This window comes from Dendrobates tinctorius, unplaced genomic scaffold, assembly GCF_039654945.1.
Source record: "Dendrobates tinctorius isolate UK_male_01 unplaced genomic scaffold, ASM3965494v1 ptg000157l, whole genome shotgun sequence".
Classification (NCBI taxonomy): domain Eukaryota; kingdom Metazoa; phylum Chordata; class Amphibia; order Anura; family Dendrobatidae; genus Dendrobates; species Dendrobates tinctorius.
The window spans coordinates 15742044-15757925 of NW_027361824.1; the positions used below are offsets into that span (position 1 = coordinate 15742044).

At 43.7% G+C, this 15882-nt stretch overlaps 1 protein-coding gene across 3 annotated transcripts in view; it reads right to left on the minus strand.

The window, feature by feature from the left end:
* Positions 1-5186: 5186 nt before the first annotated feature.
* THAP12 (THAP domain containing 12) overlaps positions 5187-15882 on the minus strand; it is a 48232-nt gene continuing 37536 nt past the window's right edge. For all 3 annotated transcript variants that reach the window (XM_073548611.1, XM_073548612.1, XM_073548610.1), the window contains exon 5: positions 5187-7548. In XM_073548611.1, coding sequence (XP_073404712.1) covers positions 5630-7548 — 1919 coding nt within the window. In that variant the 3' untranslated portion in view covers positions 5187-5629. The remainder of the gene's footprint in view (positions 7549-15882) is intronic.

The window sequence follows — 15882 nt, forward strand, 5'->3', positions numbered from 1 at the left end:
CTTGGGGTGTTACAGCTGTTCTGAAGCCACAACAATGCATGTATGATGGACAGTACGCAGGAAATCCCAATGCTCAATGTCTGAAAATTGCAAACATTTGTCTTCTAAAAAGAGAAGGATGGCAAGCAAGCATAGTCTATGAAGAAGGTTAAAACAGGTCACCGATAAAGTGAGTCTTCTCGAGGTATAAATCCAGGTTTGTGCGTACAACTATGCGACGGTGGAAAAACAAAGTTTTTATTGGCGCCATTGATCAAAACTCCTTGTCACTTGAATTATCGGTTAGATGCAGACTATTCCTTTTATCCGTCCTTTCATCACCTTGAAACCTGACGGAATTCTCTCCGACAAGGACAACAGACCCCATTAGTTGAGCATGTTATCCATTACGTCTTTACCATTTGCCATCTTTAGGAATAAACTTTTTTTTTTTTTTTTTTTACAAATTACCGTCCAATTTGTTACGACTTTGTCTTCTTTTGTTCCCCCCCCCCCCTGCCTTTTCCTTCTGGACTTAGATTGGAGAAAGGAAGGATTGCGGTGACATGAAAAGTACACGAGAATGTGATGAGGAAATGTTTTCTTCATGACATACAGATTGGCCGTCCGCAATCGCAGTTCCTGAGCAGCTGTGGCTGATAAACGCTGTCACAATCTTTCAAAGATGAATTTAAAAGTGGAGAAATTGGAAAGGAGAAAAAACACAGAACATTCCAGCAGCCGGAGCGACGGACGATGCGAGGATTAAGTCGTTCTTTGTGCAAGGAAAATGATTTGTGGAATTTGTTTTTCCCAACTTCTTGCTTTCTAAAAATTAAAAAAAAAAATTAAAAAAAATTTAAGAGATCTACTTTAGGAATTGAACATTTTATAAAAAGTGCCATCCTATAGTTAGGCTACACAATCACCTCTGCAATCTTCTACCAGTCCGGAGAACGTAAGGGCAGCAGTTACGCAGGTAGTTTTTATGCTTCAAGCTACTTGCAGAGCTGAAAATTAGAGCCGTACTGTATCTCCCTAGACAGTGCATGGTCAGAAGTACAAAAAAAAAGCTAAAAAAAATTTCTACTGATTGACTTTCTACAGAAATTTTTCCCGTTTCATCAAACGTCTCGGCACACTCAGGCATTTGGTAGAATCTATCAATCTTTTTGGCCAAATTTAGAGTTAAAAAACAGAGATACAATTCATGAGAATTAACAAAAAAAAAATAAAAAATTGATGACCACCTGCTGATGTCCAACGTGGAAAAGGGGCTTTTGGGTCCATAAGGCACCAGATCAAAGGTTATGAGTGGTAATTCTGCAAGGCAACGTGTGTCACGATATTACAAGATCCCTGTGATGTGGTAAATCACAGCCCTTCTGTCGCAAAACAGCCAAAGATTTTTTGTTTTCTGTTGAAATGCAGGTTGTCTGCAACTTGTCTGCGACCTGTCGGCAATTAGGCTTTTCTTTTGCAGCTCTATGTTACTGTCTGGAGTCCTAATTATTTGTGGACTAACCCACAAAGTGAATCAACTTCCTTAAATTGTGACTCTGATTCTGTTCCATTCTTCAATTTTATTAAATATTGGCGACAACTCAGTATGCAAACACAAAGAACAAATGAATCGGTGCTCAGTGTCCCTATACAGTTCAATAGACTCAGCTCAAAGAATCCATCATCTCATCGTTTTAGAAATACTCATTGAATCAGTACTCATCCTCCCTTTATATCAGCATAGCTCAATGAATCAGTACTCATCCTCCCTTTATATCAGCATAGCTCAATGAATCAGTACACATCCTTTTATATCGGCACAATTCATTGAATCAGTACTCATCCTCCCTTTATATCAGCACAGCTCAATGAATCAGTATTCATCCTCCCTTTATATCGGCACAGCTCAATGATCAGTACTCATCCTCCCTTTATATCGGCACAGCTCAATGAATCAGTACTCATCCTCCCTTTATATCGGCACAGCTCAATGATCAGTACTCATCCTCCCTTTATATCGGCACAGCTCAATGATCAGTACGCATCCTCCCTTTATATCGGCACAGCTCAATGATCAGTACTCGTCCTTCCTTTATATCGGCACAGCTCAATGATCAGTACTCATCCTCCCTTTATATCGGCACAGCTCAATGATCAGTACTCATCCTCCCTTTATATCGGCACAGCTCAATGAATCAGTACTCATCCTCCCTTTATATCGGCACAGCTCAATGAATCAGTACTCATCCTCCCTTTATATCGGCACAGCTCAATGATCAGTACTCATCCTCCCTTTATATCGGCACAGCTCAATGATCAGTACTCATCCTCCCTTTATATCGGCACAGCTCAATGATCAGTATTCATCCTCCCTTTATATCGGCACAGCTCAATGATCAGTACTCATCCTCCCTTTATATCGGCACAGCTCAATAATCAGTACTCATCCTTCCTTTATATCGGCACAGCTCAATGATCAGTACTCATCCTTCCTTTATATCGGCACAGCTCAATGATCAGTACTCGTCCTTCCTTTATATCGGCACAGCTCAATGATCAGTATTCATCCTCCCTTTATATCGGCACAGCTCAATGAATCAGTACTCATCCTTCCTTTATATCGGCACAGCTCAATGATCAGTACTCATCCTCCCTTTATATCGGCACAGCTCAATGATCAGTACTCATCCTCCCTTTATATCGGCACAGCTCAATGAATCAGTACTCATCCTCCCTTTATATCGGCACAGCTCAATGATCAGTACTCATCCTCCCTTTATATCGGCACAGCTCAATGATCAGTACTCGTCCTCCCTTTATATCGGCACAGCTCAATAATCAGTACTCGTCCTCCCTTTATATCGGCACAGCTCAATAATCAGTATTCATCCTCCCTTTATATCGGCACAGCTCAATAATCAGTACTCATCCTCCCTTTATATTGGCACAGCTCAATGAATCAGTACTCATCCTTCCTTTATATCGGCACAGCTCAATGATCAGTACTCATCCTCCCTTTATATCGGCACAGCTCAATAATCAGTACTCATCCTCCCTTTATATCGGCACAGCTCAATGAATCAGTACTCATCCTTCCTTTATATCGGCACAGCTCAATGAATCAGTACTCATCCTTCCTTTATATCGGCACAGCTCAATGATCAGTACTCGTCCTTCCTTTATATCGGCACAGCTCAATGATCAGTACTCGTCCTTCCTTTATATCGGCACAGCTCAATGATCAGTACTTATCCTCTTTATTTCAGCAGAGCTAAAGGAATCTGCACTCATCGTCCTTTTATATCAGTACAGCTCAATGAATCTGTATTCATCGTCCCCCCAATATCGGCACAGGTCAATGAATCTCTAATCTTCGTTGCTTTGTAGAAAATGGATCTGATGTTCTCAAGTGTTCCAGTTGAATAGCTAATGTATTCGCATGGTAGACCATTTTAGAAGGTGGCACATAGTAAAAGTAAAAGTAAGACACATGCATTTGCCCTTTATTTCTATTTGCTTTTTTCTTTAGCTACAAACTACGGCATGATCCACGGAGTGGTAAAGACATCTTCTGACTAAATGAAATGAGAAAAGTCCTGCTCAAACTCTTTTAGATACCACTATAAATCTCTTCTTCTGCCAGAATTAAACATTTGGTGTGGATTACTCCAAGTATCCAGATGTTCAGCTATGACAATCTAAAAGGAATTTACCAAAACCTGAAGGAATCGTAGACCACCTGCAACATCTTCTAGAAGAATCGTTATTCTTCGTAGAGTTGATGAAATGCCATCTGATGAAACCGGTTATGACCAAGACCCGGCTCTGTAATGACGACTTAGGAGAATTATTCCAATCCTGTAAAGGTTATTAAACCAACTAGGGAATCATTCTGCCAATTTTCTTGTACTGTCATCACTACAAAAGCTGCTGCAGGCTGGGGTGGGAACGTAAAAAAATGTCTACATTTCTGCGTATCCGATTACCAAAGTGATATAATACTGAGCACACGGTGCATCTACACAATCATTCCATGGCTTAGAAATAGTTTGTATCTTGCATTTTCACTAATTTTTCAATCTGCATGCTGTAATTATGCAATTATCTCTGAGCTAGTGGGTGTAGACCAGCTGCCATGTCTCCCATACAGACTTGAATGATTCCTGCTCTCCAGTCTCTTTGAAACAAGTGTACAGAAGAAGCAGAAATCATAATGCTGAAGAACTGAGCAGTGTAACTGTGAGGCCAGCACTGTGGTGAGATAAAATACTAAGAACGCAGAAACAGAGTCTGTGTCTTTCTGCCCCTATCTCCACAGATTTCAATAGGTAGCTGTAACCTGATCTTTAAGTGAGCTGGCATTTCGTCTCATTTTTGGAATATAGTTGATTTTCGAAGGCGGAGTTGAGGAGGCTGGGGGAGAAGTGGCTCATAGTTACTAGCAGGGACGTTTCTATTTATAAACGTTCACCACAGACTGAACTACTGTGTTCCTAACTGTAGCATGATATTGTTAAAAGTCATACGCAAAAGTCATACGCCAGTCGTTCACATTAGATTGAGGCCTGTTTAGCGGACAGATATTCTTTCCATTGATCCCACCCACACTCATGCATGCTTGGGCTTGGTGTGCACGAGTGTCGAACCGGAAACAATCTGAAATCGAATAGCCCGATCCATCTTTCCCCCTTCCCAAAATCTGACATACAGCAACAGTCGGGGGAACCCCACATACCCTATAGAGATTTGAAATCTTCCATAGTTTAGTTCTAAGGAAATTTAGAAAAGTTCATTGCGGCCAGTCGTAAAGGGAGTCCATCAGCGCAGAATTACTGTTCAAACAGAGTACGGGCACTTGGGGCACCCTTGGCGTAGCAGTATAGTACACCTTCCCATCATGTCTGTCCCCCCTTCATTTCTGATTAGTTTTGGCTTTATAGAGCCAGAGAAGGGTGGAGATTGTCGCAAAAACAAAAAAGTAGGCGGTAAGTCGTACTGAACTGTTTGTCCAAACCTAGGGAGCACTAAGCGCCGGTACTTGGGTTGAACATTCATTCTGTGCCGACAGTCTCCTTTTAGATAAGGGATAAAATTGACCGTGAAAGAAGCCCCTTGTTCAAAGTGTGTGGATAATCGACGTATGCTTCGCCCTCAAACGAATTTCTCACTATTGTAAATCAGCGATTGAGAAAACAGCTTAAAAATTACTTTCTGCAAGGAAAACAAGTTTATATTTATGTTCTGTTAAGTCTTAGAAAAAAAACAACTATTTCAGTATAAAAATACAAACAGTACAATATTTGTACACCTTTCTTTCCCCATCTCTATAGCTCGGCTCTTCTGTACTATTCCAGTAATTACGGTAATAAACAGTGCGGAAATCAAATTTACTAAAATTTCTCCCAAACGTCTTCAAGTCGTAAGCGTAAGATTCTCTGTACATAACTACAATGTTAGGGTCAACTTAGATCGAAATACTAAATGCCCTAGTCGTGGATCATTTTATAAAGTTTTGGTAACAAACTGCATTTCTTTTGGCAGATGATCAACAGAATGGCAAACTTTATGATCCAAAGTAGGAACCCCATGAAAAACTCAAATTCTTGACGGCTAAGTACAAACATGTTGGACTTATGTGCAATCGGCATCAAACTTCGCCCACAGTTTCCGAACTTGGAGATGTGGACTCAACGTTATTTTCCACCATTTTCATGTACATGTCCACCATTACATCCAAATCATGTTTGGAGTCATAGCTTATGTTGACTAAGGCCAGTTGACTTGACCTTTGCTCCACAGGTGTGCTCTCCAAGTAGAACCTCAGACGCTTTCGTCCACTTTCAAATTTCTCATTTTCGACTTTAAAATCAGGTAAAATGCACAAAACCTTAAGAAGGGCGTAAACGTTGGGAAAGAATTTTATATCTGGGAGATGAAGAGACTCGAAGATGTTGGACGGAAGCTCAACATCTTTGCTTCTGTGTTTCCACTTGACGCGCCAACAGTGAAGTTCTGCAGAGAGTGTTTCGGGACTGGGGAGGTCAAATTTATATAGATCTGTATTATGTTCTTCACTGGTGCTGAATTTGAGCTGGCCCATGACAGATGGAACAAGCGATAAGCATTTGAGGGCCTTCAGGTGCTGTTCTGAAAAGATGTCCTTCAGACCTTGAATGATGTGTTGGATGGTCGGTATGCTAAGAGTTTCTTTATAGAAGTTTTCTGACGTTAGGTCCGGTTGCAAGTCTGTTTGCTGTATTCTACGGAAACGACTTGGAAGTTTTACCGGGATGTCGATCTCGGCTGCTAAGTTTGTGGCTTCCTCAAACCAAAATTCGTGATAAACTTCGATATTCTCCATGACTTCATTCAACGCGTGTAAAACTGCAGTTAAGCTATTGGCTGCTGAAAATACATCGGAGGTCAGTCCGTGCAAGTTTTTCCCAAAAGCTCGAGTAAACGATAGAGCGTTTTTCAATATGACGATAGTGACGACAAAGTCAAAATCCGTCAAGGCACTGGACAGTTGAAACACGCGTCCGGTGATTCTCGTATTCCATCTAGAGGAGTTATCGCAGGCTATCCCATCCAAGCAGACAACAAGAGAATGAAGGAGCGTCACTATAATTTCAAAGGCATCGTGCCTGCTTGTCCATTCTGATCTCAGGATTTCCTTCAGTTCATTACCCTTTTCAATATTGTCTATAAAAAGATTGGTGATAGCATTTTCCAGCTCGCACTGTAAGCTGGGCGTCTTACTAAAAAGTAAATAAATATCTTCCAAAGTACCTAACACCACCGAAACACCAGCAATGGGTATTGATTTTGCCAACCAAATATTCAAGGCACAAGAAGAACAGAGCGTATATGTTGCTTGGGGACACTTTTGCAATAGCCGTGAAGCTACAATCTTCATTTTAGAAGAGAGCTTACTGGAAGCAATGAACGACTGTCCGCGGCAATATTCCAGATTTAGTTTCCATTTTTCTGTGATGGTTGTAAGGAAGTTCATGGCTATGATTTCAGCATCCTCTTCGCAAAAGAGAAACCCAACAAAGTCTTCGTGGAGGTTGTTGGCGTCGTCTATATATCTAATGAAAATGGGCATGTGCTCTTGTCCTGCCAAGTCAACCGCGTCTTCAACAATAATTGAAAAGAATTGAGAGTTGCGTACATCCCGCATCACCTCCTCTCTTATGCAGCTATCGCAAACTTCCAAGATCTGCTCCTGCTGAAAGCGCGAGCAGTACTCCTGATTGACGGCGAGCATCTCAAATCTCTTTCTGAGAACTTCATCCCCAGAATTTATTCGAAAATCAAGAAGGGCCTGGAAGTTGTCCGGGGAATAAACTCCATCCGGATCTTTAAAACTTCGTCCTTCCAAGGATACATTCTGCTTTCCCATCAGTAGCACAATCTCAAACAAAGACTTGACATAGTCCTTGTTATATCTTTCCTCATCGGTCATTGGCGTGCTTTCTTCTGAGTCTTCAATTTCAATCTGGATTTCTACATCATTGTTGTTGCCTTCATGGTTTTCTTGCAGAGGGACGACGGAAGCATCAACTGAAAGATAAAAAAACAAAAACTGTTTACTGCACAGAAGATACACAATTTCCTAAGAATGACATACAGAATTGAGTTTGCCCATGTGAATTTTTGATATTTGCCTTTCGCAACTGCAGTGATGCAAGACTAAACATATTGGTCTTCACTTCAATCAACGATAGTAAGTGTACATTGTGAAAAGATTAAAAGATTTCCTAGAAAACTTGGTAAAGCATTGGGAGCATGGTGGTCGAAAATTAAAGGGGTTGTACCGGACTACAATATTAACGACCTATCTTTGGGACACGCCATCAATATCAGATTGGTGGTGGACCAACATTTGGCACCTCTAATGATTAGTTGTAGGCCGTTGGATGTAAAAAAAAGGGTGCAAAGCCAAAACAACTCCATATACTGTGTAGTAAGCCAATGACTAGTAATTACTGCAGATTTGCCTTTGAAGTGAATGAGATCTATGGTGCAGTTCCCAAGAATGACGAGAAGAAGGCATACGTAGCTGTGATGTTTTGGCATTGTAGACTATGAACATGCAACAACCAGGTGATCGATGGTGGTGCTGGGTGTTGGACCTCCTCCGATCTGATATTGCGGATTTATCCTTGACAACCTAGACTTGGACAACCAGGGTTGTGGGATCGGTAAGCCAAACCTCCGACTCCACTGCACTGCCTGACTATTGACCATGTACATACAGTATGGTGCAGCACTGGTCACTACTGAGCATGTACATAGAGTGCAGCACTGGCTCACTACTCAGCATGTACATAGAGTACAGCACTGGCTTACTATTGAGCATGTACATAGAGTGCAACACTGGCTCACTACTGAGCATGTACATAGAGTGCAGCACTGGCTCACTACGGAGCATGTACATAGAGTGCAGCACTGGCTCACTACGGAGCATGTACATAGAGTGCAGCACTGGCTCACTATGGAGCATGTACATAGAGTGCAGCACTGGCTCACTACGGAGCATGTACATAGAGTACAGCACTGGCTTACTATTGAGCATGTACATAGAGTGCAACACTGGCTCAATACTCAGCATGTACATAGAGTGCAGCACTGGCTCACTACTGAGCATGTACATAGAGTGCAGCACTGGCTCACTACGGAGCATGTACATAGAGTGCAGCACTGGATCACTACTGAGCATGTACATAGAGTGCAACATTGGCTCACCACTGAGCATGTACATAGAGTGCAGCACTGGCTCACTACGGAGCATGTACATAGAGTGCAGCACTGGCTCACTACGGAGCATGTACATAGAGTGCAGCACTGGCTCACTACTGAGCATGTACATAGAGTGCAGAACTGGCTCAATACTCAGCATGTACATAGAGTGCATCACTGGCTCACTACTGAGCATGTACATAGAGTGCAGCACTGGCTCACTACGGAGCATGTACATAGAGTGCAGCACTGGCTCACTACTCAGCATGTACATAGAGTGCAGCACTGGCTCACTATGGAGCACGTACATAGAGTACAGCACTGGCTTACTATTGAGCATGTACATAGAGTGCAACACTGGCTCACTACTGAGCATGTACATAGAGTGCAGCACTGGCTCACTACGGAGCATGTACATAGAGTGCAGCACTGGCTCACCACTGAGCATGTACATAGAGTGCAGCACTGGCTCACTACGGAGCATGTACATAGAGTGCAGCACTGGCTCACTATGGAGCACGTACATAGAGTACAGCACTGGCTTACTATTGAGCATGTACATAGAGTGCAACACTGGCTCACTACTGAGCATGTACATAGAGTGCAGCACTGGCTCACTACGGAGCATGTACATAGAGTGCAGCACTGGCTCACCACTGAGCATGTACATAGAGTGCAGCACTGGCTCACTACGGAGCATGTACATAGAGTGCAGCACTGGCTCACTACGGAGCATGTACATAGAGTGCAGCACTGGCTCACTATGGAGCATGTACATAGAGTGCAGCACTGGCTCACTACGGAGCATGTACATAGAGTACAGCACTGGCTTACTATTGAGCATGTACATAGAGTGCAGAACTGGCTCAATACTCAGCATGTACATAGAGTGCAGCACTGGCTCACTACTGAGCATGTACATAGAGTGCAGCACTGGCTCACTACGGAGCATGTACATAGAGTGCAGCACTGGCTCACTACGGAGCATGTACATAGAGTGCAGCACTGGCTCACTACGGAGCATGTACATAGAGTGCAGCACTGGCTCACTACGGAGCATGTACATAGAGTGCAGCACTGGCTCACTATGGAGCATGTACATAGAGTGCAGCACTGGCTCACTACGGAGCATGTACATAGAGTACAGCACTGGCTTACTATTGAGCATGTACATAGAGTGCAGAACTGGCTCAATACTCAGCATGTACATAGAGTGCAGCACTGGCTCACTACTGAGCATGTACATAGAGTGCAGCACTGGCTCACTACGGAGCATGTACATAGAGTGCAGCACTGGCTCACTACCGAGCATGTACATAGAGTGCAGCACTGGCTCACTACTGACCATGTACATAGAGTGCAGCACTGGCTTACTATTGAGCATGTACATAGAGTGCAACACTGGCTCACTACGGAGCATGTACATAGAGTGCAGCACTGGCTCACCACTGAGCATGTACATAGAGTGCAGCACTGGCTCACCACTGAGCATGTACATAGAGTGCAGCACTGGCTCACCACTGAGCATGTACATAGAGTGCAGCACTGGCTCACCACTGAGCAATGACATAGAGTGCAGCACTGGCTCACCACTGAGCATGTACATAAACTGCAGCACAAATTCATCAATACTAATAGCCGAGATCCTTAGCTCACGAACAGAACAGACATATTAAATTTCAGAAATTCATATGAAAACATTTACAGCACATTCTGCATTGAACCTCTGTACCCAATTTATTATATATTTTAGGAGTCAGTCGGTCCATTTTATACCAACTCCACCAAAATGGACACCGACTCCACAGCCCTGTGGATAACTCCTTTAATGTCACATAGAGAAATGAAAACTGGTAGAAATAAAAAGAACGACAAAACCCCATGGACCTGAATTCTAAGTAATGTTTGTGACAGCTGTGTTTTGCATCAGAGAGAAAACAATTTGAACAAACCCGAATTTCATTGTTCTCCCGGCACCTTCAGAACAATTCTGTCTTACATTACTGTTGTCAGACATTGCCTTCCTTGCCCCTGCTCTTGTGAAGTCAAGGCAAAAATGAGGTCTTACGTGTAATTTAAAGATATGGTGCAGCACTCAGTCCACATGAACACATTCTACATATTTATGCACTAACCCTGAAAATGACTTTGGGGTAACAGAAGTGAATTAGGTAACTTGTGCAACATATAAACAAAATTTCCCCAAATTTTTGCAAGCCTCTGTGAGAAAGTGGGGCAAGAAGGAAGTGACTAAAGTCAGAAAAGTTCTTAAAAAAAAAAAAAAGAAAAAAGTACACGTAACATCTGACATGCTGTGCGCATCCCGGCGATGTAGCAAATGTCACCTGCAAGGAAAAAAAAAAAAGACAAAAGTTGTGGCCAGATGCTCCCATTTATTTAAAAAAAATCTGTTTTTTTATGTTCCCCATGGAGCATCCAGATGCCGGAGTGGACAGGCTACAGGTCACTTGTTACCAGGTGTTTCCCTTCAAGGCCCAAATCCACAAATTATAAAGTCTAATTTGTTTTAGTGGTTAAAGCTGCGGACAATTTTTTTTTCTTTTTGTCTAGAGTCTTATCACCCCCCTCCCATAGAAGTCATGGAAGGTCTGCTCACACTTGTAGAGACAGAAGCAGGTGTAAAGCTTATAGGGTTTGCATACTTTTACAGTTTTTACATCGCTTGGATTTAAAAAAAAAAAAACAAAAAACAAAAAAAACAAATAAAGGAGCAAATAGTTTTAATTAGAGCTCAGAAGGAAGAAGCAGTAGCAGATTTGGTGCAAATGTATTACATAGGGACAATGATTGGGGTTAATCTTGTGGTCGACTACGACCAAGAACACTGTGTTCTAAACGCATCAGTTTTGTTCTCATTTACATGTGCAGACTTTTTAAAAATGTTTTCTATTATTAAAGGTGTTTTCATTTATACATCTATTTCTAAAAAAAAAAAAAAAAAAAAAAAAAAACAACCAGTGCTGGCTTTTCTTCTCTTTTTTGCTGTATTTCCCCCTATGCCACATAAGATCGGTGCACCTATGCCGTTATGAGCTGGCTCCTCTCTTACTTCTTCTACAATCATGCTAATACATCCATCGATGTGGGGGTGCACGCATCACAGAAGCAAAGCGTCACGAAGATAAGCGTCGGGATACAGCAGTTATTACATGGCAGTTAGTCAGGGCAGGAGTCAGGTAACCCACACTCTGCTGTCCCTTTTAACCATGTGCTTTATTCCTCTCCTCCTATGTTCTCTTGCAATCCACTTTCACCGACCAATCCCCCCTCCATCACAACTCATATACATCAGCTCCTCTCCCTTTCCTTCTCCCATGTACAGCTCCCATGCACTTCTCACCTTCTTAAACAACCTCAGACCATCTTGCCCTAACACACTGCACAAAAAATCTTTATACAATTCCAAAAACTACTTGCTCTTTATCTTCCTGCTCCTACTGATTTCAGGGGACATCTCCCCCAACCCCGGTCCACCATCCCCCAACCTCAACCCCTACCCTACCTCACATCGAAACCTTAATAATCTTACTAATATTATTTGCACTCCTTCATCTCCTTCTTTCAATTGTGCCCTTTGGAATCCACGGTCTGTATGCAACAAGCTTCCTTTCCTACACAATTACTTTCTGAAAAACTCTCTGAATCTGTTGGCCCTCACGGAAACCTGGATTCAGGATTCTGACACTGTCTCTCCTGCTGCCATTTCCCATAGTGGCTTACAATTCTCCCATTCCCCGAGACCGACAAACAGACCTGGTGGTGGAGTCGGCATACTCCTGTCCCCACAATGCACTTTCCAGGTCATCCCCCCAGTTCCATCACTCTCATTCCCTTCTTTTGAAGTCCACACCATCAGGCTCTTTCGTCCCCTCTCCCTCAGAGTAGCGGTCATATACCGGCCCCCAGGCTCACCCACCCACTTCCTGGACCATTTCTCTGCCTGGCTGCCGCACTTCATGTCCTCAGAACTACCAACCCTTATCCTGGGAGACTTCAACATCCCCATTAACAGCCCCACTTCCACATCTGCATCCCAGCTTCTATCACTAACCACTTCTCTAGGCCTCTCTCAGCTCTCAACCTCTGAAACACACAAAGACGGTAACACCCTGGACCTGGTTTTCGCCCGGCTCTGCTCAATCTCCTACATAGATAACTCACCGCTTCCCCTCTCTGACCACAACATTCTCTCCTTTACACTCACAAATCCTCGCTCACCCCAGCACCCTCCTACCTACCATTCAGTCAGAAATCTACAAGCCATTAACCCTCATACACTTTCAGACTCCCTACACTCATCACTGTCCCCAATCTCTTCTTTGTCCTGTCCTGATCTGGCTGTACATTACTTCAATGACACTCTTAGAAGCACCCTTGACCAAGTAGCTCCCCTCACCCTCAGAACCTCCAAACACAGAGTGAAACAGCCCTGGCTCACATCGCAAACCCGATTTCTCCAGCGATGCTCTAGGTGTGCTGAACGCTTATGGAGGAAAACACGCACACCAGAAGACTTCATACACTTCAAATTTATGTTAAGGACATATAACTCTGCCCTTCACCTCGCCAAACAGACCTACTTCACCACCCTGATCTCCTCACTATCCAACAACCCCAAGAAACTTTTTGACACCTTTCACTCCCTCCTCAGGCCAAAAGCACAAGCCCCTATCACAGACATTTGCGCTGATGACCTTGCCTCCCACTTTATAGAGAAAATAGACAATATCCGTCAGGAAATCCGCTCCCAATCACCAAATTCAGTGATTCCCATCCCTCCCTGCATTTCCCCTGGCTCACTCTCCACATTCGCTCCCATCACAGAAGAAGAAGTCTCCAGGCTCCTCTCCTCGTCCGACTACATGCACAACCGACCCCATTCCCTCACATCTCCTCCAGTCTCTCTCCCCAGTCGTCACAACTCACCTAACTACAATCTTTAATCTCTCCCTCTCCTCTGGCATTTTCCCCTCCTCCTTCAAACACTCTATCATTACTCCATTACTAAAGAAACCCACCCTCGACCCATCCTGCACAAACAACTACAGACCAGTCTCCAATCTCCCCTTCATCTCTAAACTCTTGGAGCGCCTGATATACTCACGCCTTACCCGTTACCTCTCCACTCACTCCCTCCTAGACCCTTCACAGTCCGGTTTCCGCCCCCTACATACAGAAACTACACTCATCAAAGTGACCAATGACCTTCTGACAGCAAAACGTAATGGTGACCACTCTCTGCTCATTCTTCTCGACCTTTCTGCAGCTTTCGACACTGTTGACCATCCTCTACTACTCTCTAGGCTCCAGTCACTAGGCATTAAGGACACTGCTCTTTCCTGGTTCTCCTCCTATCTTTCCGACCGCTCCTTCAGTGTTCTGTTTTCTGGCTCCACTTCATCTCCTCTTCCTCTCACTGTTGGGGTACCTCAGGGCTCAGTCCTTGGCCCCCTTCTCTTCTCTCTCTATACGGCCCCAATTGGACAGACCATCAGCAGATTTGGATTTCAGTACCATCTTTATGCTGATGACACACAACTGTACACATCATCCCCTGACCTTACCTCCGCTGTACTACAGAACGCCACTGACTGTCTGTCTGCAGTCTCCAACATCATGTCTGCTCTCTATCTGAAACTCAACCTCTCCAAAACTGAACTTCTTCTGCTCCCACCATCTACTAACCTCCCTAAATCTGACATTTCCCTCTCTGTGGGTGGCACCATAATAACACCCCAACAGCAGGCACGCTGTCTGGGTGTTATGTTCGACTCCGATCTCTCCTTCACCTCCCATATACAATCTCTTGCCCGCTCATGCCGCTTACACCTAAAGAACATCTCTAGAATCCGCCCTTTTCTCACCATGGAAACAACAAAAACTCTCACTGTCGCCCTGACCCACTCCCGCCTGGACTACTGTAATGCTCTATTAATTGGCCTCCCTCTCACTCGACTCTCCCCTCTCCAGTCTATCCTTAATGCAGCAGCCAGGGTTGTCCATCTGGCTAATCGTTACTCAGACGCGTCCGCTCTTCGCCAGTCGTTACACTGGCTGCCAATTCATTACAGGGTACAATTCAAAGTACTTGTTCTCACCCACAAAGCTCTCCACAGTGCGGCACCCCCTTACATCTCCTCCCTCATTTCTGTCTATCGGCCTAACCGACCGCTGCGCTCTGCAAATGACTTTCGACTAACCTCTGCCCTAATCCGTACCTCCCACTCCCGACTCCAAGACTTCTCCCGTGCTGCGCCAATCCTCTGGAATGCTCTACCCCAAGATATTAGGATCATCCACAATTTGCATAGTTTTAGGCGCTCGCTCAAAACGCATTTGTTCAGAGCGGCCTATCACATTCAGTAATCAAAGTCATGTTATGTTTGTGTGTGTGTAGCCCATTCACTATCTCCATCTAACCCCCACCCCCTGAAGATGGCTGGACCGTCATTGTAAATACATCATTGTAAATACAAACCTATACTTTGTATCTCCCCCACCTCATTGTAGATTGTAAGCTCCACAAGCAGGGTCGTCTTATTTCGCTTTAATTATTGTATTGTTAACGTTGTTACTTATGACTGTTGTGTTTGAAACTGTTCAACTGTAAAGCGCTGCGGAATATGTTGGCGCTATATAAATAAAGATTATTATTATTATCCATCGGATGTGTGATCGTGGGGGGGGTGATATGCTATGTGGGTATCATTTTGTGTATATTTCTATTTCACTGATTTTCATAGTGTTCACTTGTTGCCTTGTATCATTCCGTGTATTCCCCATATTGTCTAGAGTCTCAATTACCTTCCAAAAGGCTGATAATTGAATTAGCTCACTTACTGTCTGCAGCCTGACTGTATCTATGTCTCTTGATGACCCCCTGTTGTGTCTTAATCCCCGAGGCACCTTTGTTAGGTCTGGGAGGTCTGAAAACCACCCCAAACCCGTTTGACTACTCCTGGACATAGGGAGGGGGCTGGGAAGGAAAGGGGGGAGAAGTCAGTTCCTGTGTGGTGGTGATCGTGTGAACATAGCACGTCAGAGAAAGGGAAGCGTATGGACTTTGTATCCTCTGTCTGCTGGATTACTGGACTCATGTCCCTGGACATTTTATCCTGTTACTGAACTTCATTC